The sequence below is a fragment of the Idiotropiscis lumnitzeri genome, chromosome 1, assembly GCF_059441095.1.
Source record: "Idiotropiscis lumnitzeri isolate Australia: NSW breed Sydney's pygmy pipehorse chromosome 1, RoL_Ilum_1.0, whole genome shotgun sequence".
Lineage (NCBI taxonomy): Eukaryota > Metazoa > Chordata > Actinopteri > Syngnathiformes > Syngnathidae > Idiotropiscis > Idiotropiscis lumnitzeri.
Window position 1 is genome coordinate 21639950 of NC_142391.1, and position 24000 is coordinate 21663949.

At 41.0% G+C, this 24000-nt stretch overlaps 1 protein-coding gene across 1 annotated transcript in view; it reads left to right on the top strand.

The window, feature by feature from the left end:
* The window catches only part of kremen1 (kringle containing transmembrane protein 1), a 48598-nt gene extending 25030 nt beyond the window's left edge, over positions 1 to 23568 (top strand). The window contains exons 3-9 of the mRNA XM_088288748.1: positions 2861 to 2952; positions 14209 to 14333; positions 16185 to 16338; positions 17184 to 17516; positions 18871 to 19098; positions 20416 to 20500; positions 20698 to 23568. Coding sequence (XP_088144874.1) covers positions 2861 to 2952; positions 14209 to 14333; positions 16185 to 16338; positions 17184 to 17516; positions 18871 to 19098; positions 20416 to 20500; positions 20698 to 20878 — 1198 coding nt within the window. The 3' untranslated portion in view covers positions 20879 to 23568. The remainder of the gene's footprint in view (positions 1 to 2860; positions 2953 to 14208; positions 14334 to 16184; positions 16339 to 17183; positions 17517 to 18870; positions 19099 to 20415; positions 20501 to 20697) is intronic.
* The last annotated feature ends 432 nt before the right edge of the window (positions 23569 to 24000 follow it).

Below are 24000 nucleotides of genomic sequence, written 5' to 3' on the forward strand. Positions count from 1 at the left end.
CTTAGTTTGAACCTTAAATTGAAATCCTAACCCCTGCTTGAAACCCTACTCGGAATCTTTAACCCTAATTTGAAACCCTAACCTTTGGTAAATGCTAACCCTGGCTTGAAAGCCAAATTACAAACCCTAACTGGAAGCTCTAACCCTTACTTGAAGCCTCACTTACAATTCCTAACCCTGTCTTTAGTTTGAAACCAGCTTTGAACACCTAATTTGGAACCCTAACTTGAAATCGTCAATCTTTGTCAAAAAGATGACGATACCACTTTTTATTTTTTGGAGTACATGTGCATACAATACATTTGAGTCCTCGCCAAATACCGAGTACGTATTCTTGATGATTACCTCTCGCACGTTGTGACAAAAATGTGAATCCAACATTCATCCAAAACACAAAATCGACCTCATCATATCTGAGCATTTTTACAAGCATGTATACAGTTGGGCAGTATTCACAGGGATAGTGCTGACACAGTGCATGCCTACTTTCAGTTGAGCGTTGCAGTGTAACATCACATCATCCAAATGAGAACAAGACGGTGAGTAGTCTTATGCAATTTTGTCCTCGGTCTTTTTTTTTTTTTTTTGCCGCCAGAAGGGTGGCTTGGCCCGCATCCCCAGCAGGCTGTAAGGAAACAAAATATCCATCCCCAAAAGCCTCCAAAATCTTTTTTTTCCGTGTCGCACTTGAAAAGTCCAAAGGCAGAGAAGCTTTGAAGTGGTGCCGGCGCGTGGGAAGATTTACGAGGAGGACGCGCACGCGGCGCATCGCGGCTCCACAAGCGCTAACATTAACCAGCGTTTTACGTTTGACGTCTTGAGTCGGTCCCGCTCGCAAAACGGACGTCTTCATTCGCCCCGGCAAAATGGCAGCTTGCCACGGACGCTGATTTGTTTCTTTTTCTTTTGCACCTTTGTGAAAACGCAGCCGACACCCTGATTATTTGGAAAACAAAATGATGACACAGTGAGGACTGCTGTTTTTTAAAAAAAATGTTTTAATTGTTTTCCATTATTCTCGCAATATTATGGTCTAGTCTTTCCATTTTTTCCATAATATTGTTGGTATTTCTTTTTTTAATGTTAGAGTATTTTTCTTCTCATGTTTTTTTTCAATTATTTCTGTACTGTTGGGGTGTTTTTGCATTTAATATTTTTGTTGTTCAAATATTTTTCCATTGCTTCTCTAATATTGGAAGTATTTCTTTAATCAATTTTTGTTTTAATCATACTAGGGTAGTGTTGTTTTTCATCTGTTTCCATTATTTCTCTAATATTACGCTATTTTTTTCATGCAGTGTTTTTTCCCAATATTAGTTTTATTTCTATTTATTGTATTTTATCTACGTATATATGTTTCCATTTTTTTTCTCATATCACATAATTTACATTATTTCCCTGATATTTTGCAATTTATTTTTGAACGTTAGCGTATTTTTCATACAATATGTTTCTATTTTTTCTACGATACTGAACTTTTTCAATTATATTTTATATTTATTTGTCTAATAGTTTATTATTTCCCCTCATGTTGGGGTATTTTTCTAAAATATTTTTCCTAATATTTCTGTGTGACGCTATTTGAGTGATTGTTCATCTAATATTTTATAATTTTTTTGTTTTTTTACATGTCTACATTTTTTGACTATTCTATTTATTTAAATTTTCAAAATGTGTTCTAGTTATTCTAATGTTGCTTCATTCTTATTTTGAAGATGTGTATATTTTTATAAGTATTGTTATTTTTTGTTTGTTTATTGTTTTTTTTTTAATAATGTTCTTTTTTGCTAATATTTTAGTATTTTCTTTCTAATATTACTATTTTTCATCGGATGTGTTTGTTTTTTTCCCCAAATTCATTATCTTACCATATTTTTCTCCAAATACGTGTTTATTGCTTCATTAAATATCTTGCATTTTGTTCGAATTTTGTTTTCTTATGTGTGCGTTCGTGTGCTGGTCGCCGAGCAGTATGAGTCAAACCAAATCAGAGTAATTACGCTAATTAAGAGTTCAAGTATGATCGGCCATATTACCTTCAGGTGAGGGAGGTTTTTTTCCACATTGAGCAATTGTGTGTGTGGGGGTGTGTGCGTGTGTGTTTGAGACAGTGTGTCATTCATTTCTTTGGGAGAAAGTCGTAAACGGGAAATGATATTGGTTGTAATTCAGATTTGTCGACGGACAGAAAATGAGTAGAAAAGGTGTGCAAGTGAATGTTAAGTCTTTTCCTTCTCACTGACATGCAACAATCAGATGTTGGCTGCCATTAAGACGCAGGCTTTCTGCCCACATTGACATATTTACCTGTTCGTCGTTGTGCTACTTCTACTTGAAGCTCAGGTGCAAAACGATTTGTCTTGCCAACAGCAAAGCGGCGATGCTGTCTGCTGTGGCAGGAGAAGTCAACAACAACCCGCATGACAAGTGTGTTGACAAAACCTGAAAGGGGATACTATCCATCCTTGAAACCCAGACTACTTGACAGCCTGACTCGAAAACAAATTCTCTCTTGAGTCCCTACTTGAAAACTAAAACCCAGACTTTATTTCTATACAACCCTAATTTGCATCCCTGATTTGAAAACCTAACACGGCCGTAAAACCCACATTTGCAACCCAAACCATAATGGTTTGAAACACTAATCATGACTTTAAACTATTTTGTAACCCCTAAGCCTTGTTTGAAACACAGGGCTTGGAATTCAAATTTGAAATTCTAAATTCTAAAACTGTCTTAAAACCCGACTTTGAGTCGTCCATTGCAATACAACTGTTAATGTAGTACAAAGGATAATTTCTAGAGTTTTTTTTTTTCTATGACGCTCGGAAGGTTTTAACAAAATGTCCTTTTCCCACAGGAACCCCGATGGGGACGTCCAGCCATGGTGCTACATTGCAGACCACGAAGACGGAATCTACTGGAGGTACTGCGACATCCCAACTTGCCAGAGTGAGTGACCCTAGTTAGTTTGCCAGGAAAGTGACTGAGTGCTCGAGCGGTATTCCACATGGCTCAATCTTTGGGCCTCTATCTATCTATCGATCAATCGATCTATCGATCGATTGATCTTTTCATCCATCCTTTTCCACAGGTACCTGGTGCCATTTTGTTTTAAAACTGTTAACCTTGCCTCATGTTATATTTTGTATTATTAATATTATTAATAATAATTATTCTTGTTGAAATGTAACCCTTGCAGACAAGCTCAGCTAAACACTTGGAAGCATAAAGCTGCCGACTGACTAAACTCTGGGCCACCAGCTCTGTTGCCGTTATCCCGAGTAGTACGCTCGGCTAAATCCCGCTGTTTGAATAGACCGGCGGTGCCCATTAGCCTCTCTAATCATGCCTGCTGGCAGGAGTCACGTATCGTCTAGCGCTGGTTTTTCACTGACCTATTTGAATCTAGTGTCCATTTAGCTGAGGCACGGGAGCCAGGCTTGTCCTTATTTGTGCTCGAATTAGGCCAGCCTTTGTCAGCGAAAATGTGTTTTTGTCTGGCATTGGAAGTCAACATCAGCATGTGTACCTTGCCTTTCTTTCAAGCTGTTAGGACAACAACACTGCATGGGGAAAAAAGTAGATTTTATTTAGCTGTGAGGCATCCGGGTGTCATGCAAACAAGTCTCTTCACGAACAATCTTGGCAGGCACCAACAGACTTAATGGGAGACCACAATCACAATATTACGACTCTCCTTCTGGCAAGGAAGGCCTCTCCCTTTGACTTCTTTCCCCTTTTTGGCAAGGCTACATACACATTCCACCAAGAAAGGTCTCACTTTCTGGCAATGTCCCACTACCTGAAAAGAAGAACTTCTGGAAAGGGATGAAGTCTGTCTACTCAGGTAAACCTCACTTTCTGGCAAAGCCCCAACCTCTCAATTCAACTTTATTCGTGCAGCATTTTAAAACAATAACTGCTGCATGCAAAATGCTGTACACCATAAACAATGATATCAAGGCAGAGTCTCATGCTATGTTGAAAGCCAAAAAATAAAAACGTGTCTTAAGATAAGTTATAAAAATGGACAGAGAGTGGGCTTTCCTAACATTTACTGGGCGATCGGTCCAAAGGGAAAGGCCAGCAACGGAAAGGCCTCGATCCCCTCTGAGCCTCCACTTAGTCAGCAGTACCTCCAGTAGCGCCTGGTCCGCAGAGGCAGGTGCATAGGGGTGGAGGAGCTCAGAGAGTTAGGGTGAGGTGAGACCGTTAAACAAATCTGAAAAAAAATATTGTAAAAATATCTCCAAATGAACTCTAAATTTTACAAGGAGACAGTAAAGACAGGCCTATCGGAGTTGTGTCCGCCCTCTTACAAGCACCACTTAGGAGGCCAGAAACAGCATTTTCGACTAACTGGAGGCACTTGAGGGAGGACCGGCTGACTCAACCGCTGGCAGGGTTCCTATTTCTGGCAAGGCCTCTCTCTTAGGGAGGTTTCTGGCAATTAAGGTCTCACTTTGTGGTCACAGATTAGTTTAGTAAAGAAGTATTTGGCAAGGTATTACCTTGTTTCAACTCAGGTCTCACCTGTTGGGCTCGGCAGATTTACCCTTCAGGCAAGGAAGGTTTCACTTTCTGCCAAGATCTGTGGAAAGGAAGGTCTCAGGTCATACCCTCTTGTCAGAGCTCAACCTTTGACAATGTACCACTTTCTGGAAAGGTGCAACTTGTGGTGAAGGTCTCACTTTCTGCTTTGAAGTGTTCAAATGCAAAGCCCTGCGCCCTGACTTGATTCCACTTCCTTAGAATGCCCTCGGCTTTCACGAGTTTTATTTTCCTGTGCCTCAGCACCCTTTTAATCAGTTTTCAGTGTTGTGTCAACACCTGCTCACCTTCTAACTTTTTGGCAAAGCCAAATGCCTACAGAAGCTAATGTTTGCCATTGTCCGGCGAATCACTCTGCAGTTGAGTCGCATGCCCAAAAATGTGTTTTTGTAGCTTTCTCTCAGGACAGGTGCGATCACATTGCAGCTTGTAATTGTGAGCCATTCGTATGAACAGAAGTTCACCAAGTGTTGACCGGCATGTATTTCGTAACGTTTTGGAGAATGAAAGTAACAGTTGTCTTTTTTTCGTTTCTTTGTCGTTCACACTTTGTCAGACCGTGTCTTCACTTCAGGTCACTGGCACACTTATGGGTGGGTCAAAAGAGGTTTGGAAACACAACGTGACAGTGTGGCTTACAGTTTAGGTCATTATCTGAGCATCAAAAAAGTGGCGCTGTCAAATCTTGTCAACTACTCTGCTCGCTGGGAGCTCAAAGGGCCTTCGTATTCGTACAGTACAGTACAAAATACGTTTTTCCATTGGAATTAAAGTCCCTCCCGAGTATGAGTACCTCTATGAACTGTACAGGCAACATTTTCAGTCCAGGGTGGACCACTCCTCTCACCCAAAGGCAGCTGGTGTTGGCTCCAGTTCTTCCACAACCCGAATGAGGCAATGCAGTTAGTCACTATTCATTCAAGTTCCCCAACAATACGCAGATGAAAAGATCCATAACATTTGTGGTACAATAAGTGGCCAAGCCCAGTCTTGTAGCAAATTAAATTCCTTAGTCAAGATGTCACTGTGATTAGTTTTAATGTTGTGGGATGTGTGGCTGTCATAACCCTATTCTGTTGACGTCAGTTCACGCGGGCCGCCACCGAGAGTCAAACAAAAAAGAAATCATTGAGCGAGTCAAAGCGTCCGTCTGTCAACTGCACCAAAACAGGAAAAACCGGTTGCACTGACGAAAATGCCGGTAGCCGCGTGAGCGGTGTCTGTAAAATTTGCATCAATGCCTGACGTGACCTTGTCTTAGAGCGCCATCAACTTTTGCCCTCATTGAAGATTTATGACTCAATTATGGCTTTACGATTCCTCCTGAATGGGCTTTGTAGTAGAGCTGGTCATTATCTCAGAGTTGCGGTCGCGAGCTTCGGAACTTGTTCGCGCTGTTGTAAAGAACTAATGAAAATGAATGATTATGACATTGGATCAAACACCCGACAGAGGGTTCCTGTCAACCTCACGTAGAGTTTAGACTACAGGAAGACAACTGCAAAAATCAGGACCAGACTCGTGAATGAAATGACAACATTGGGGGTAGTTAAGGATCTCGTTTAATTGCTCCTCGACGATGTTTTTAAGGGCGTAAGCAAGGTTATACGAGTTAACAAAAACAAAGATAATTAGAAACTAAAATTGAAAAAAATGTATTAACGAAATAAAATAAAAAAGAAAATGTTTTTAAAGAAAAACAAAAAATACCTCTTGGAGTTGAAGTCATCTGACTGTGCGTCGCCTAGAAGCGACTATCTAGCGGCAGCCAATTAAAAAAAGCGACACCAGATGACGGCGCTCCTATGCGACAGCGGTACTTGCAGCTTGCGTTTATATAATGGCTCCTCTGCTAATGTTACTTAACTCGGCCTGAAATGCGACACTAGGTAACAAGTGGTACAAAAACTGCTTTTTATATTTGCGTAACGGAATCCACGAAATAATCCGTCATAGGTCTGATATGTCTATATTGTGCGGTCGTCTACTACGATGACTTGAGATGCATTCACTTATTTATTTATTTATTTTTTTTTTTTTGTGTGTGTGTGTGGGGGGGTCTTGCCTCCACACCTTGAAGCCATAAAGTTAGGTGTTTGGAGTCGTATTTTACGAGCCGAACTAAGGAAAATATGCAGTGCTGAGCTATTGCTTTCATTAAGTCTGATTTACAAAGCGGATCAATGGCACTTTGAAATTGCGCAACATCTGCGCTAACTCGCAGCGAGTGATAAATGAATCCAGACATTAAAGTCCTTGAAGGGATGGGCTTGATCATTTTGTACGTGTCGGTTCATTTATTTATTTATTTTTTGTCCAGATAGTGTCTCATACTTTTGTATTGTGTTACATTGACAAGGTCCCTTTGGGAGACAGTTTTGCAGTAGGAAGGTTATAGTTGCAGTCGATGTTTGGATGAAAACCCGTAAATATAAAACTAAGCAGAAAAACGTAGCTCGTATTAATTCTAAATGTTGTGCAGCGTCACAATGTTGCGTTGCACAATAAACTGGTTCATTGCAGACTTTGTATGTTGGCACAGTTGTCGACAACACAAAATTTGGGATAAGTTGGGGATTTATTTTTTGTCTAATATTTTTCAAATGTTTGTTACTTTTTTTTCTAGTGTTAATATTTTTTGTCGAAAAGTTTCCATTTCTTTCCTAATGTTTTTGGCGGGGCTAATCGTTTATTTATTTTTTTTATTTGATATAGCTCTAATATTTTATATATGGGTATTTATTACGTTTGTGTATTTTTAACCTATGGTTTGTAATTTCTTTCTTAATATTGTTGTGTTTTTCAAACTATATACTTATTTCCCTAAATTCTTTTAGAGGTGTTTCAAGCCGAAATTGATATTTGACATCAGTCCAATATCAGCCAAACGAACAGTATCAGATTGAAGAGCTCTACTCCCAAAATCTCAGATTTGTTTTTATTGCCTTTATTAGGGTTATTTCTCAGGGTCCTCTTTATTATTTCTTATTGAAGTACAGTACATTGTGCATTGAAGTTGAATTTATGCAACCCAAATGTTTGGAATAAATGCCTCGTGTTTTCTCATACCTCCTGTTACTGACCATTGTTCTTATTTTGAATAGTCTCACTTGTCATACTCTAAAATAAATAAAGCATGTATCATTCCTGCTGATCAGATACTCGAGGCCACAAAAAAATCTGTATTGGGTCATCCATAATATACACACCATATGCTTTTTTCCGGTTATTTTTTTTTTTAAATCCAAAATTATTTTTCATCTAATAGTTAAAAGAAATTGCCCTAGATTTTGACGTTGCTTTAATGATAATGTATTTTTGCTATGTGTGATGTTTAATTTTTACCCAAAATAATATCCAATTTCTATTAAAAATATGTGTCATACGGAGTACTTTTCACTTCAGATAGGTACATTTACTTTTGTGTGACAGTAAAAAAAAAAAAAATTGTACACTTCATAAAACTTTGACAATATTTCCTATGAGGATTTTTTTTCTTGCAACATGTTTGTTAGTTTTTTGAGTTATTTTGACTGAGCTCATGTTTGCAGCTACACTGAGTCACGACGAGCAGGTGCAATGAAATGTTGTGCTTCTTCCAGACCAGCCCTGGTCATAACATGTTTAAATCAGCCCTTACTAAAATTAGCAATAATATAGCGTGTAAAAATAAATAAAAAACACGGGCTATGTGTGTGATGGGGAAAAACAGTGGGGATTTTATGATGGGAATGACAGGATAGGAAACGCGGCCATAAAGGAGAAAACAAGCTCGGGTCCAAATAAGCCAGTGGAACAAGTTGGACATGTGGTCTGGCTGCGGAAAACCAGACGGCAGAACCGCAGCCTCGCCTCATGTGGTTCCTCCGCCCCCCCCCCTCGGCCCCACTTCAACCTCGAGGATCTTTCAAGTTGTGTTATTGCTGCATTTATTTCTCGTTGTTTTCCGAGCTTGGATGTTTTCCCGGCCTTGTGGTCCGGGGCCGCGCTTTGGCCATCCCGATAGTTTGCTCCTGTAATTTGATGCGGTCAAAAAAAACAACACTTTTAGACTCTCAATGAGAGCGCACTGTGAGTCATCTACTTCAATGTTATTACTACAGCTGGTGTAAAAATATTCCGCAAATTTGACTAAAACTGGCAATATATGACTGTGGAGTCCCAAATTTAACGATGATTTCATTTGATTCCTCCCCAAAAAATAAATTACAATTATTTGATGTAATTTTTAAGAAGAAAAATAGAACTATGCATCTTGGCCACTTGGGGGTTGTATCATGCAGACGTACGGATACACATTGCGCCGGTTAAATCTCCTCCATTAATTTTAGTTGTTTTTGGAGAAGATAAAGAATCCAGCATATACTGCCTATGAGTATTGTTATATTGTCTGTCTCCATGTGTTGCGCCACCGTTTGCATTGAAATATATAATATGGTGAGGCCAATGCTGTCTTGGGCAATTGACATTGTTTGTTAGCATTAAGCTAAACGGAACGCGTCCATGTCCAAGCCATGGAGGTGTTTTTAATGCTCAAGTAATTCTCGGAAATCTCTTTCATGAAACAATGGTCCGAGTGCGCTGCTTTTGTGTACAGGTGGAGCTCAGCTGTAAACCAAACCGGCCATGAATGAAATTTTCATGCCACAGATGACCGTCGACAGAGTCCACGCAAATCAATCTGGCTCCTGAAGCAAAAAGGCGAGAGGGTGCGGCGTGTCATTGTGATCTGACCTCCGAACCCCCCGTCCGCAAAGCTCCACCCACACTGCCCTGGGGCTGAAATACCTGCCAATAGAGGCAAAGCGTGTTTTGAACTCCGGAGACGAAAAGTCGAGCTTGTCACAGGAAAGAGCCCCGGGGACGTGGACTAGATTGAGTCTCCCCGCCCGGGCTGCTTTCTCGACGTGGTTGCGGTTAATTTAGCTGGCGCCATTAGGGAATTAAAGGTATTGATTACAGGGCAGGCTGGAATGTTTGCCAATGAGAACAAGTGGCTGGGCTTTGTTGAGGGCTTTGTCTTTGGAATGAATGAGTGAAGCCTAAAAGCGGAATATAGATCTGCTGCTCGGTCGATGTCATCGGCGAAGTTAACTTTTCACCAGTGTCTTTGTGGCTGAGAGGAACATCAGGAGATTAGCAGCAGATCGCCTCAAGTTTGTTTTGATTATGTGAGGAAAACAGTAAGACATTTGCAAACTAAATTCTAATATTTGTTCCGTCAATTTGTATGAATTCGGTCCCAATAGTCTATTCTCTTTGTTTTGTAGCGTTTCTCTTGGCTAGAATGATTCTAGTGATGTATAGTTTTAGTTTTTTTTAGATTGTAGCTTCTACCTGTTTCCATGTCAAGTAAAATCTGCCCAAGACCTTCAGAATCATTGCTGCCCAATGTGACTTGAACTTTCTTAGGCGTGAGATTCCAAATTTGTCCGAACAGGGCCAGAGCGATGGCACTCGCCGACGTTAGGATTTTACCGTCCTCCGGTTGGTTGGTCAAAACAAGTTCGACTAGCAAAAAAAAAAAAGAAATGCATGCATTAGCATCTCTGGTGAATCTGATGCATTTTACTTAGTGTACATGCTCATCAATATCTCTCTTCTTATCTTCTTCCCTTTTTCCTCCTCGGACCTCATGTGGGCTCCTTCAGTTTTAGTTGATCGGGTTGTGAGGCTGAGGTCATTCTCATCTGGCCTTCCTTTGCATTGTCTCCTAATTATTCATTTAAAGCTCCCATTCTTCCTTTTAATTAGACGGTTGGTCATGCTCGCTGCCTCATTGATCTGCTTGTTGTTAATCTTCTTAATAGCCCCCCCCACACACACACACGCTACACACTCACGACTTAAGTTAAGTCAAACTCGAGTCTCCAACTTTGATACTCTGGACTCACTTGGCTAAATGTAATGAGAGACTCGTCTTGACTTTGACTTGAATACCGAATATTAGTTGTCAAGGACGCCGATAAGCGATATTTGGAGCCGATATTCATTTTCGGAAAAATGGAAAACATTGGCGTCCAAATCCCCCCAAAAAATGAACTCTTAACTTTGTTGAAACGTCTTTAAGCATTTGTTCATGGAACATTTTTTCAGAATTGCATAATGTTGATTTTTTTTTTTTTTTTGTTTAAAATTAGTATAATAATTTTTTCACAATACACATGTATCTGCTTTGTGTACCGTATCATTTCCTAATTGATCCACAAAAACAATTGTCAAGATGTGGTTGCAGTTCAGTCTTGATCTTGTGAATTAAATGCACATTTGACTTTGAGCAAACACACGATTTGCCTTCCTTTCTTTGCGACAAATAATAACCTTTCCCCATCCCTTCCACATGACAGATTTATTTCTCTCGTATTTTTCAGCATCGTATTCTCAACTTCCCACTGAACAAAAGCGAACACTCAGTTCTTTCTGCAAGGCGACAACAACGCTCTCATTATTCAGACTCGACGGTGCTTCCATTGTAGGATGCCGCTAATTTACGAGCATAATTGCGTCAAAATGTGCTCAAGCAGAGCATAATGAAGTAGTTTGCTATCTTCAAATACTTGATGTGACTTTGGCTGCATCGATAGAAATCTTCGAGGTAAAACAACTTCCTGCAAAGGCACTTTTGAAGGAACAGAGTTCCAAGATGCTGTTTTCTTTTGTTTTACTGTTGACTCATATTAAAATGTCCACATTAGAAATACAAAAATAGAAGTCAAACTGTCTGCATTATAAATATCTTCAGCGCTCTTGGCCATTTTGGAAGTCACTACATTCTTAATGGACGTGTAAAAAGAAGTTAGCCACAGCTAGTATTAAAAGTAGAAAACTTTGAAAGAGATTTTTTTTTAAATTGATTAACTCATTGCATTCATGGTGGGAAACATCCAATCAGTTCTTTCTCACTTTGTTGAAATACTTTTTGTCTGAAATCCTACCAAATTTTGTTTGGACTTTGGATTTAAGGGTATTTTGGCTAACAATGTGCGCTCCATTCTTTAGGCTGTCTGTTCCGTCTCTGTCGTCTGGTCTAAGTTGAGTTGGGTTGACATGGTCGTTGTGTGATGCCACAGTTCCACTTCCCAGTTAGAAAGCTTACTTACGCCTCCAGGGCTCCTTTTTGTCTTTCCGCACTCTGAGACGGTCAAAGTGTTTGCACGCAAAATCCCCAACGAGTGCTTTTGGCCACTTTATCTCTTGGCACATCTTTTTCAAAATGTTGGTCGCAGCGTTGCCTTTTTTGCAGCGGCGTCCGCTCACATCATGTATTTGCAGTAGAGCAAAGCAGATGTGGCATCTGTAAAGCTGATGTTTACGTTGGTGCTGAAGGAGCAAGTGATACGTTCTAAAGTATAAGCTGGTTCATATTTCAACACTGAACCAGAAAACAATTATTAAAAAAAAAACAAAAAAAAAACATTTGACCATTATTGACCTTCCCGCTAATTAACGAGTTATTCCTCATAGAACTCTGGCGCCCTATGCATTTCAGTAAATAGTATGACTGACTATCTGAATAAATAAATGAATGAGTTATTAACTGACCAGTAATAACAAACATATTTAATATCTGTCTTACTGACAGACTAATGATTTACTAGTTGGCCCACTAACAAACTAACTGATTAACTAAACTACTGACGTGCTGATTTAGTCAGTCACCTACTTCCAAACAGCTAAACGACTGACTGTTAGTTTTACTGACTAACTGACTGGTTGACTAAGTGATTGATTGACCAGCTGACTGACATATTTACTAACTGACTTAACGAACAGTCTGATTGACTCACTCACTGACAGACTAAGCTAACTAAACTTTAAACGTACTAACCAAGTGACTTGCTGACTGACTCAACTGACTTACTCATTGTCCGACTCGGTGCCAGACTAACTCTCTCCCTCACCCATCGAATGACTGACTTACTGCCCGACTGACAGACTGACTTAGTAACTAACTGATTGACTACCTCGTTCACTCACACACACGCTCACTCACAGTTTGACTGAGTAACTCGCAGACTTAACGGTCTGACTGACTAAGTCATGAATTGGCTCAACTAAACTGACTGACAAACGGACTTAGTAACGAGCTGATAACTGATTAACTAAGTGGCTGACTGATTCACTGACTGTCTGACTCACTCACGAACAAATTGAATGACTGACTTAGTAATTATCTGAATGATTAACTCACAAACTGAGTAGACTGAACTTACTGATCGAGATCTTTTTTTAACTGACTCATCTGACTTACTGGGTGACTCAATGCTAGACTGATTGACTAACTCGTGTGTTCAGCCACTGAATAACTGACTGCCTGACTGACTTAGTAACTAGCTGAATAGCCGACTGATTGACTAAATGGCTGACTGATTGACTGACTGACGTTCAAATTTTCTGACTGATTATCTCAGAGAGATAGAGAGATAGACTGACTAAACCAACTAAACTCTGAACTGACTCTCCAAGTAATTGGCTGACTGGACTGACTAACCAACTGACTGAGTATATGCCGGACTGACTAACTAACTCACTAGCCCACTTAATCACTGACTGCCTTACTAAGTCACTGCCTGAATAATTGACTGACTGACTCAGTCGCTTTCTGACTGGCTGAATAAGACAGACAACGGCAAAAACTGCCGCCTGTTTAATTTGTGTGACCATTGAGTGCACCGCGGAGTCTGCTCGCGTCCCATCCAGGTGTTTATCTCCCGTCTTTTCTGTGCCGTAATCCCTTGGTGGATGAAGAAGCTGCAAAAGCGCTGCGTTAGCTCTCCGCTATCTAACCGTACACACTCACACATGCATATTCTGATTAGTGTCATGGTGATTCACAGAATCGCCTGGGAAAAGCTGGGCCCGCATTGTGGTACCGAGCTGAAATATTTGACATGGTTTACGACTTGGGCGAGCGAGTGATGAATGAAGATGTAAATAAGGACGAATCAAGTGTCTCATGGCAAATTCCAAACACAAAGTGTGACCTTGTTTTCCTGAACCCTCTGTCGACACTCTCCGTCTTTTTGCCGTCGCAATGAGTTCTAATGGAATCCAAAGTAGTCAGTGTCACCTTTTGCCCCCTGGTTCTTGCGGGAACAACATCAAATGTGCCGCATGTGGGAAAAGCTTTTTCTTGTGGATGGCTGGCCCCAGTGTTGACTTTTTACTGCTGCCTTGTTGTTATGTGCTGCAGAAGCTGTCATCATGCAACCATGTATTTATTTTTGTACTGCGTCATACTAATATTTAGTGTTGTATCGACACCGACACTAGTCTCTGTATCGGCCCCTAGTGCATGGAAACATTGGTATGTGCTGATACCATTTACCGATACTCGTATAGAACTGTCACACGCCGACTAGCATGAAGAGCGCTGGAAATAGGCTGTTTATGTCTTTTGTTTACTATGTTACGACAGGTACTTCACAAGTCATGATATGTCAACCATAACAATGATCGAAATCAACACTCTACTACTGGAAACAACTTGGGAGTCAAGTCTCTTGACAAAAAGACAAAGCCTGGTTGACTTTGTTTCATTTCTACCAATGGAAGAATATTCCAGGATTGGAAACACAAACTTGACAACTCCCAATGAATTGTTTAAAGCTCATAAGTTTATTAATGGCGTTTGGCTGTTGTTGTTTTTTCCAGTGCCAGGGAACCTGGGCTGCTTCCGGGACAGCGGGGACCCCCCCACCCTCTCCGGGCCCACTGAGACCTCCAACAAGCAGACCATCCAGACCTGCATCACCTTCTGCAGGAAGCAGCGATACAAGGTCAGCCTCACTCGCAAACTCTCGAACAGAGGTGTGAAACAAGAGCACAGGCGATTAATCGGTTGATATGATACCTGATGATCTTTTTTCTAATTGGCAACCCCGTATTTGTACTTGCCACCACTGGTGGTCATTGTGATGGCCGCTTTTTCTGTCAAGCTTCCTACTGAGAGGACGAGTGACGCGTGATGGATGGCGGTGCTCAACAGCTGGAATTTGCCCGTCGACCACCACCATCACCTCCTCGTCCACTTGATCCATGTGCCACGATCGTCTCACTTTCTGGCTTTTCTTTGTTCGCCACGCAATGCTGTGCCCATGTTAATTTTAGAATTTGATGTTTGGGTAGATCTGCATCTGTAAGGGCTATATTGATGAGCTCTGACAGCACCCCCAAAATTTATTTATTTATTTATTTAAATATTGATCTCCCTTTATCTGTGGGGGGATGTGTTCCTGAACACCATATACCGTAGAGCCATCATTAAAACAGCTTTACAATACAACACAAGTCCACTCGCTTAACATGAACTTATGGTACAAAAGTTAGTCTCGCAGTCTGCACGCCCTCTCCTTATAGCCAAGTGCCAGCACCTCTATTCCGTCGCCAACAAAACAAATGTTCCCCGAACAATCACACGGCCATGAATTCTTCGTCCGTGAGCGGAGGCGACAGGCGAGTGGGAAAGCACGGCACGTTCGCTCGTGGGACTTAAACCATAACACAATGGCTTCTCTTTGATGGCGGCACAATAGCACTTTTGAGCGTGATGACTTGTGACGTTTTCACATTCCTCCAGTCCCATTTTATTCCCCACACTAACGTGAGTTACGACATCTGGTAATGACAAGACGGGAAGAAAAGGCTTTCATTTCACGCCACTTGATATGCAAAAGGAACGAACGGGGTTGCGGGGGCAACAATTGCACTTCAACTGACAACACTGACGGCTTAATGGCTCATTTTATGTCAGGCTAAATCATATCCGGTTTGAATCATCTCAATAACTCTCCAGGTTCCCGCTAGTAATTTTCTATTCACGAGATTCCTCACACAAGAATTACCATATTTTCTGGACTGGCGCACCTGTATTTAAGCCGCAGCAACTCTTTTTGGGGAAAGAACAACAACAAAAAAAAAACAATATACAATCCGCACCAGGCAATAAGCCGCAGTTTTCTATGTTGATAAAAAGTTGTTGTTTACTGATGATTACAAAAACTATGTTACGTGCGTTAAAAAAAAAAAAAAGAAAGAAACGTAGTAAACCGAATGCATGCGTTGATTAAACAGCTGCTCGCTCCGTCGCTCTTCACGATGTTGAGAGCGAGACAGTTCTATAATTGTATCGGTAAATGGTGTCAACATATTATTTGTTAGTACTCACCGATACAGATACCAATGTTTTAATCAATACTCGTATCTGTGTCGATACCGATACCATTATCACTATTGCTGCAGATACTAGAATCAGTATGGCTGCAACAATAATTTCAATCAACTTGGCTATTTCCATAAACTCTACAGTAATTTGCTGTTTATGAAGCTAGCATATTTGAAGACTAAATTTGTTTTTACAAAAACAAGTTTGTAAGGTTTGTTTAACATCTGAAAATCATCTTCAGGGTTTCCAAAAACATGTGCTTTAGTTTTAGACTTTTGCAAAAACGGATTTCGGGTTCATTGAAGGCTTCAAATGATCTCGGATGCTTCAGTTTTGCCTTGGAACATGTTTGTTTTCATGGCATCACGGCATTTATTCTTAATGTAGCCAAATCCTCCGGCGTTGAAACGGGTCTTGAAAGTCCTTCACTGGTGATTGAATTTGAGCTGGTTTTGTGTTTGTGCAGCTGGCCGGCATCGAGTCGGGGTTCGCTTGTTTCTGCGGCAATGAAGTGGATCTTGTGGACCACGGCGAGGCCCCCAGCATGGAGTGCAACCACGTTTGTTTTGGCGACCACAGGCAGCCGTGCGGCGGAGACGGCTGGGTCATTGTCTTCGATAGTGAGTGGCCGAGTCCTGCGAAAGTCTGTGAATCATTTGTTCTTTGCATTCCCGATTGGCAATGGACAATCAAAAGAAGAAAAAGATCAATTAAACAATTGTTATTAGGGATTATCTGTGACAATATTTGCCATTTTGACCAATATCGGCATCTCACTTTTTTTTTTCAAATCTGATGGCCTATAATAAATCTATTTAAAAGTCTGTTAACTTCAACAAACTATTTATATAAAATTTCCATTAATTTTATAAGAGATACCGCTGATGAACGCTGTACCATTTGTTTTTGATTGAAATTAAAAAAAACACGTGAAGTTTTAACATTTCTGTTTATTCATTGTAGAACACTGTATGGAGCTACTTTTTAACTGAACTCCCTGAACTTTTTTTTTTAGAATTTTACAACAAAGATGCAAACTATCAAAATTGTTTACAAAATCTGGAAAAATAAGTTCAATCAAGACATTTCAACCAAGTTAAGAGGTTTTTTTTAGATTTTGGCGCCAATATATTCCTTTTTACTGAAAATTAATATTGGAAAATAATATTGGTTATTGGCCTCATTCACTTCTAATAATCTGTATTGGTCCTGAAAAAAACATCAGTCTTTCTCTAAATGCTATACAGTAATTGTTTTTCATCCATATTTTTCACATTCTAATTTTGGGACTACATCCATTAAAAATATGAAATGGAAAACCAGGCCATTGGATTAATTAAAATGACATTTTGTTAAAAAAAAAAAGATAAATAATTTTGATTGCCAATTAAATATGGAAAGACACAAATGATACATAGGAATTGTTCGAGTTTGTCACTTTTTCCCCCAAAATTCTTTTTCACAGCTCGGGTGGGGTCCTGTGGCGGAAATTACTCATCCCCCTCCGGGGTCATCTACTCGCCGGACTTTCCGGACAAATACGAAGCCGGTCGCGTTTGCTACTGGACGGTGCAGGTGCCCGGGTCCTCCGCCATCCTTTTCAACTTCACCTTCTTCGACATCACGGATCAGGCGGATATGGTGGAGCTGCTGAACGGCTACACCAACGAGGTGGTGGCGCGCTTCGACTGGCGCAGCCCGCCCCGCCAGCTGCTCAACGTCACCGGAGACTTCATCATACTCTATTTCTATTCGGACCGGAGCAACCAGGCACAAGGCTTTGTGCTACTTTACCAAGGTAGGAAGTGCTGTCGCTTGTGTGTGGTTGTGAATGGTTAAGTTTGCGGTTGATCGATTGACAGCGAATCAGTCGAGGCATCGGCGTGTCAGCCTCCAACCCACTGCGCGCCACATTTGCATGATGAATTATTGTACTGCAAAAAAATAGTCCTCAGGGCCACTGCAGCCTTGGTAAGTCATATTTGGCTTCTCCTCGCTGAACTTTCTAATCGAGCTGCTGCAGCCCCCTCGTCGCTAGACTTTTTATGAATGCCGCCCACGTTTGGGAACACTGCGACTCTCTGATTGCATGGTCGCGCCGCGCAGAGAACAAAAAGCCTGCGGAAAAGTCAATGACCTCACCGCAAATCTGCCGCTCTAGTTCCACATTCATGTGGACGCTTGTGGAAAGGCTAATGGATGAGGATGGGGGGAAGTGTGTGTGGAGGGGGGGGAGTAGGGGTGTGAGACAGACATCGGTTCGTCGGACATAAGATGCTAATTGACTGAGAAAATGACAATGAATATCTTGAATTAAGCAGAAAAAAAATTTCAAGATGTCAATCCCCCCAAATATTGGTAAAGCTGGTGAGGAAAAACAGCCAGTTAATGTGACTGGGAAAACTTGACCTCTTACAGGGTGACCCTAACCCGAAATATGACCATGTAGGATCTTGAGAACTAAAAAGTGTCAAATGAGTTTCTCCATGTTGTGTTTACATTGAACCTGGTCAGCACGGTCGACTCATAGTGCAGAGGTCGTGGGTTCGATTCTGGCTCTGGCCTTCCTGTGTGGAGTTAGCATGGCCCCCCCTGTTGGCTTTTCTCCGGGTCTTCCGGTTTCCTCCCACATACCAAAAACACGCATGGCCGGTTGATTGGAGACTCTGAATTGCCCTTAGGTGTGGTTGGGAGAGCGGATGATTTTTCGTCTTCGTGTGCCCTGCGATTGGCTGGCAACCAGTTCAGAGTGTACCTCGCCAGCTGTCCAAAGGCTCGTGAGGAAAAGCGACTCTGATAATGGATGGATGCATATAGATATGTATATATTTGTGTGGGTGTGTGTGTCTATATTGGCATATTTCTATGATTTTCATCAGATTGAATACAAGTCTTTTGAATTTTGGGTTGTGTGATTTAAGTGCCATGAAACCCCCACTTGGTGGCTTCACCTTATCAGGACGCTGAAGTGGAGCATTATTAATGTCATCATTTCTCACACTGAAGCAATCACTGCAAGTCTGAACGTGAACGTCAGTGCCGATGGATGACGTGTGTGTGCGTGGGCGTGCGCGTGCGCGTGCGCGTGTGTTTGAGCAGTAAATATTTGGGCATTCCGTGGAAGATCCATTTTGTCACCGCTTTGTCTGCAGCGCTGAGAAGCCGCGAAGATGAGGAGACCGCAGTGGATGAGGACGAAGGCTTCTCCAGCACGGTGGAGCCTCAGGCGGCTCCTGGCGTCACAGACGGTGCCAACGTGACCACCAAAGGACGCTCGTCCTCGCAGATCCTCTACGTGATCACGTCCAGCCCTGGCAAACCGGAGCACAACATGCCAGGTCAGTGGGCTGGACCCGGACAGACCACCGGACACGGCGCCAGTATGTCCAGCTCCCACCCTCCTTGCTGTCTTTAACCTTCATACACCTCTGCAGACGCCAAATTGTCTTTGATGTTTACATAAATACCTTACTTTGATCTGTCAACGATTCTAGATCGCCTTTGGTGTAGACAAAATGCGTACGCTAGGTTTGTAAAATCAAAATCAAAATGCTGTCCTTTGATGTTCACAAAAAGACGTATGTTAGGTTGGTAAATTAACTCATTCACTACCAGCCAAGTAAAAAAAAAAAAAAAAAAATGGATCTTTGACGTCTTTAGCCGTCAATGGCAGTGAATGGGTTAAAAACATAAGGTTGGTGAATGGGACACTTAATCTTCATTAATGGAATCAAATTGCACATATTGCATTTGACGGTCACAAAACTTCACTGAAGACTAAATAACTGTCATCAGTGGAAATGTTGCATGTGGTGTTCACAAAAAACTTTCATTTTAGGGCCGCCGTACAAAATAGCCTCTGATGTTGGGAGATTTGCAACAGCATTTCATGTCTATAAAAATGCTACATTTGATTGAAGACAAAACTGTCTTTGATGTTGACAAAATGTTAAACATTAGGATGTTTACAAGTATGTCAAGTTTGTCGTCTTCTTTGCTAATGAAAACATGCACGCTCACTTAGTCATAGACTAAATTGTCTTTTGTGTTTACAACTACATTTACATACAATTCAATACAAAATGTAATCATCTATTCGATTAATAGTCTTTGTTTTGCCAAACGTTCACCTTCGGTTTCCTTTCCATTTCCAACGGCGTTGTACCTACAGGAGTTTTGCATAAACTGATACTATTAAAATGTTCCCGTCACGGTTATGAAGCGACATTAATGTTAAATAACGCCCCCGTGGACGTCTCGCAGATGTCAAACGGGTTATCATCAATGACGACACTTCCGTGCTATGCAGGGTGTGTCGATGTCAGGAAAACGAATGATTGCACCTCTTCATCGTGGGGGGAGATTTTGACAAAATGTTTGTTTGCTTTTTTGTATTTGCCAAAAATTGATGTTAAATTGGTTTGAATTTTTTTTTTTTTCAAGTTTGATTTACGCTATTTGAAACTGTCTGGGGTTTAGCGTTTCAGACGTTTGTGACAAACGCAATCATTCCAACAGCTGTGCGCAGATAATGCATCAAAATTTCTTGACACTTTGCTGGCTCGGCTTTTGCCAGCAGGTGTTTCCTCACATGCTCGTCTTCCGCTGCACTTTCTTTTTTGTTTTTCTTGCCGGGCGACACCACTGACACCGTGTTCTCCTGTCGCCGCCGCCCTTCTTGTTTTGTCTTTTCACAGTGTGGACCATCTACGCCCTGGCCGGCCTCCTCATCCTCACCGTGATCGCCATGTTGGCCAAGCTGCTGCTGCACGTTACAGTCAAGTACGTTTTGTCACAATGCCGAGAAGTACCCAACCATGCGTGGGGCAAGCAAAAAGTACTTTTTAAAGATGATGAGTGACCCAACGTAGGGAACAAAGTTTCCAAAATGGCCTTTAAATGTGTTTAATGCCACTCCCGGTTGAAGTTTACTGTCAAAGTAAATATCAAACAAAGACAATTACAAATCTTGCGTCCAGGTCTCCTCGAATCCCCACAGTGAGCGGCTCGGACAGCTGCAGCCAGAGCACCTCCACTTCATCAGAGCCGTGGATCATCCTCTACAGGCCTTCCACCATCTCCCTCTTCAAAAAGAAGCTCAAGAACCACCACCACCATCACCATCACCACGGAGACCTCAGCCCTCTGGTGGGCAACTAGCGCCACCCGTCAACCACTTCCTCAGAACTCCTTGGTTAGCAAAGCGCTAAGCTAACTAGCGGCTAATGCGGGTTTAGCACCCTGTGGCCAGGATGGACGCCAATTTCCCGTTGGCGTCGCTTCTCCGTCAAGGTGGTGTTGCTTCTTCAGAACTTGGTTCTCGTTTGCAAACGTTTTCGGGACGACCGGTCGCCCTCAGAGAGGATGGGTCGCTCACGAGTCGGAGCGGACGCGCCGAGGGTCGGGGTGGCATCGTGGGGCGTTCAAGTGCCTTCCGGCATACCCCCTCCCTCTACTAACACGTCTCATACGTGACAAGGATTTATTATTTGAAAGCCTTTGTAAATAGTTGTGATGAGGCGTTTAATGACCAGTTCATTTGTCTTTACTGAACATATTGTTCACATTAGCTTTGAAACGTGGGTGGGTGGGCAATGTTGTATCCTTTGTGCTTCCGTTTGCTCTTTCATGATAGTGACGCCTTAAGGACAAAACGAGTCACAGTGAATGGCAATTAATTGAAAATCGCCTGATCATCAACACTACGCCAGGCAATCGCACTTGCCACTAAAAAATGCGTCCTTTTGTTCCCTCTGGGGGAAAAAATATTTTTATTAGTTAATGAACACAAAGTATTTGAAATGAAACTTAAAACAGCACGATCTCGTTACAGCAAACGTGGCTAAACGTGCTAGCACTTAAATGCTTCTCCTCAAATAAACCTTGTCAACTTTGTGTTTGCTCAAACATGACAGAAAGTAAGACATATCGTGTTAAGTACAAACTTGGCTTAATCTGAGCTCAATATCAATTTGCAACCCTTGACCCTGAAAATATGCGCCAATCTTTTTAATGTTGTCAAAGCAATCGAGTGACCAATCAACAAGTACTTTACTTTGAACAAGACGCACTTAAACATTTGTAGGCCCCGTACGCATGTGAGGATATTGTGACCAAACCCCAGAAAACGAGCCCGAGGGCACTTTGATGGCCATTTCAGTCGACAGCAGAGGGCGGTAGAGGGCAAAATGGCAGCAGCCTGAAATGGATGAAAAGGATTGGATTCATCTGCTTCATGTTTTACTCCGTGAATGTAATTTTAATCCCCATCGCGCAATTAGACTAGTGGGGTATATTATTGCAAAGAAACATCTCTCGTTGAACACACCTCCAACCACAAGATAAAAGATGACAGTTCTTTGTGTTTTCCAGGCCATTGAGAAATAGTCAATTACGAAACAAAAACATACTTAAGACAACCTGAGCACTTACACGCAAAAAGCAGCACCAGAATGATAGAACAAAGACCAAATATAAATTAAAAAAAAACTTAATGCTTCACCTTAAATAAATGCCGACCCCCCTAGGGAAAAATATCGCATGCAAAATACATAAGACAACACCATGGTCTTATTTGACATTTACACACCCCACCATCGACATATATCATCAAGCAAGTACAAACCTCACCTATCTAGAGCACTCAAAATGAAATGCTTCACTCCAAACATCTACTGTTATGTTCAATAAAATCTATACTACATACTAGAAATACGGTATAGTTGGTTGATTTACAACAAAACACACAAACAATTATCAACACACATTAGTATGGTCTTAAAGCCGTGCAGCAAGCGCAAACACGATGCGATTTAGTCAGATGGCTCACTCTGAGAAGCCTCAACTGAAATAAGCACCGTCAACAATTTTTGATAAACCGAACAGCAAGCAATAATACTTAACAGCTGTGTAGCAAATGCAATAGCAAACATTCGCCATTTCGCTCATGCCTCCCAACTGCACGCCATTTTTGATAGGAACCTACTGTGGGCGAATTTGCAACCAATCAATGTGACCAGTCAGAATATTTCTTTTGGACTTAATTATGCAAATGATTTGTGGTCATGTGTGAATTTGCCACAACCAGAACCAGTGCCATCGTCATCATCTTCATCTTCTTCTTCATGGAACAAATGTGTACATAGCAGAAATAGTGAGATTTATATTTTATACAGTAAATTATTGTTTATTTTCTATGTGAACGGGAACTATCTTTTGTATAAAAAAAAGAAAGAAAAAAAAGTAAAGTAGCTGCTTGGTTTTATTTAATGTGTCCTGGTTACGAAAATAAAATCTGCATGATTCCAAATGGCTGTTTTTCTTTTCTTTTCATTCATTTTCTTTCTTTTTTAAAAAAAAAAGTATTTTCAGCGTGGGAAAATCTGAAACATTTTGCGACAATTCCAGTGTGACTTTTCTTTTGTTGTGTCGCTAAAATCCTTATCAGATACAGCAAATGACTCACAGATCCGCACACAAACAACCCCTGGCCTCACTCCCACCATCATCATCATCATCATCATAATTATCCTGGACATGGCCAATCAGCGGGCAAATAACTTTTGTGTCTTTTTTCTTTCTTTTTCTTTCCTCATTTGCGAATGTATTTACAACGAGCACTGGGGTCTATTTAAAACACATGACATACTTTTTTGATGAGCTATTTGCAGCACATGTGCTAGAAAACGTCAAAACAAAAACCATTGCCTTTGTCTAGCTCCGTCAACAAATGAAGTCATAAAGATTTTTACAAGTTTAATTTGTTGTTTTTTACCCTTGTAAACAAGAGTTCAGCAAAACAAAAAGGAACACGCAAAAAGGGGGAACAAACAATTGAATTTCGTGCATCAATACGACCTCTTAATATTTTATTTGTATTGTACTCTGGCGCCATCTTTTGGAACTTTTGAGTTACTATTTTCCATTTGTATTTATCATTTAAATTGATATTCTGTAAGTATGCATTTTAATTTGAACAAAAATGGAATAGTAATAAAGCTGAGCTATCAAATTTAAAACAATTATTGTAATCGCTCTTTGTGACGTTTTTTTTCCATTTATCTATATGACTATTGCACATATTAACATAGGGTGTATCAAGGGGACGTTAAAGCTGAGTTTGACGAACCAAATTGAAATTATTTAAAACAAAAAACAAATTGGCGATTATTGTTTAATTTTCTTACACCAGCAGCGTTAGCTTAGCATAAAGATTGTAAACAAGAAAAAAGCTAATGTCGCCATTTTACAATAAACAAAAAAAATGGATACTTCGAAAGTGC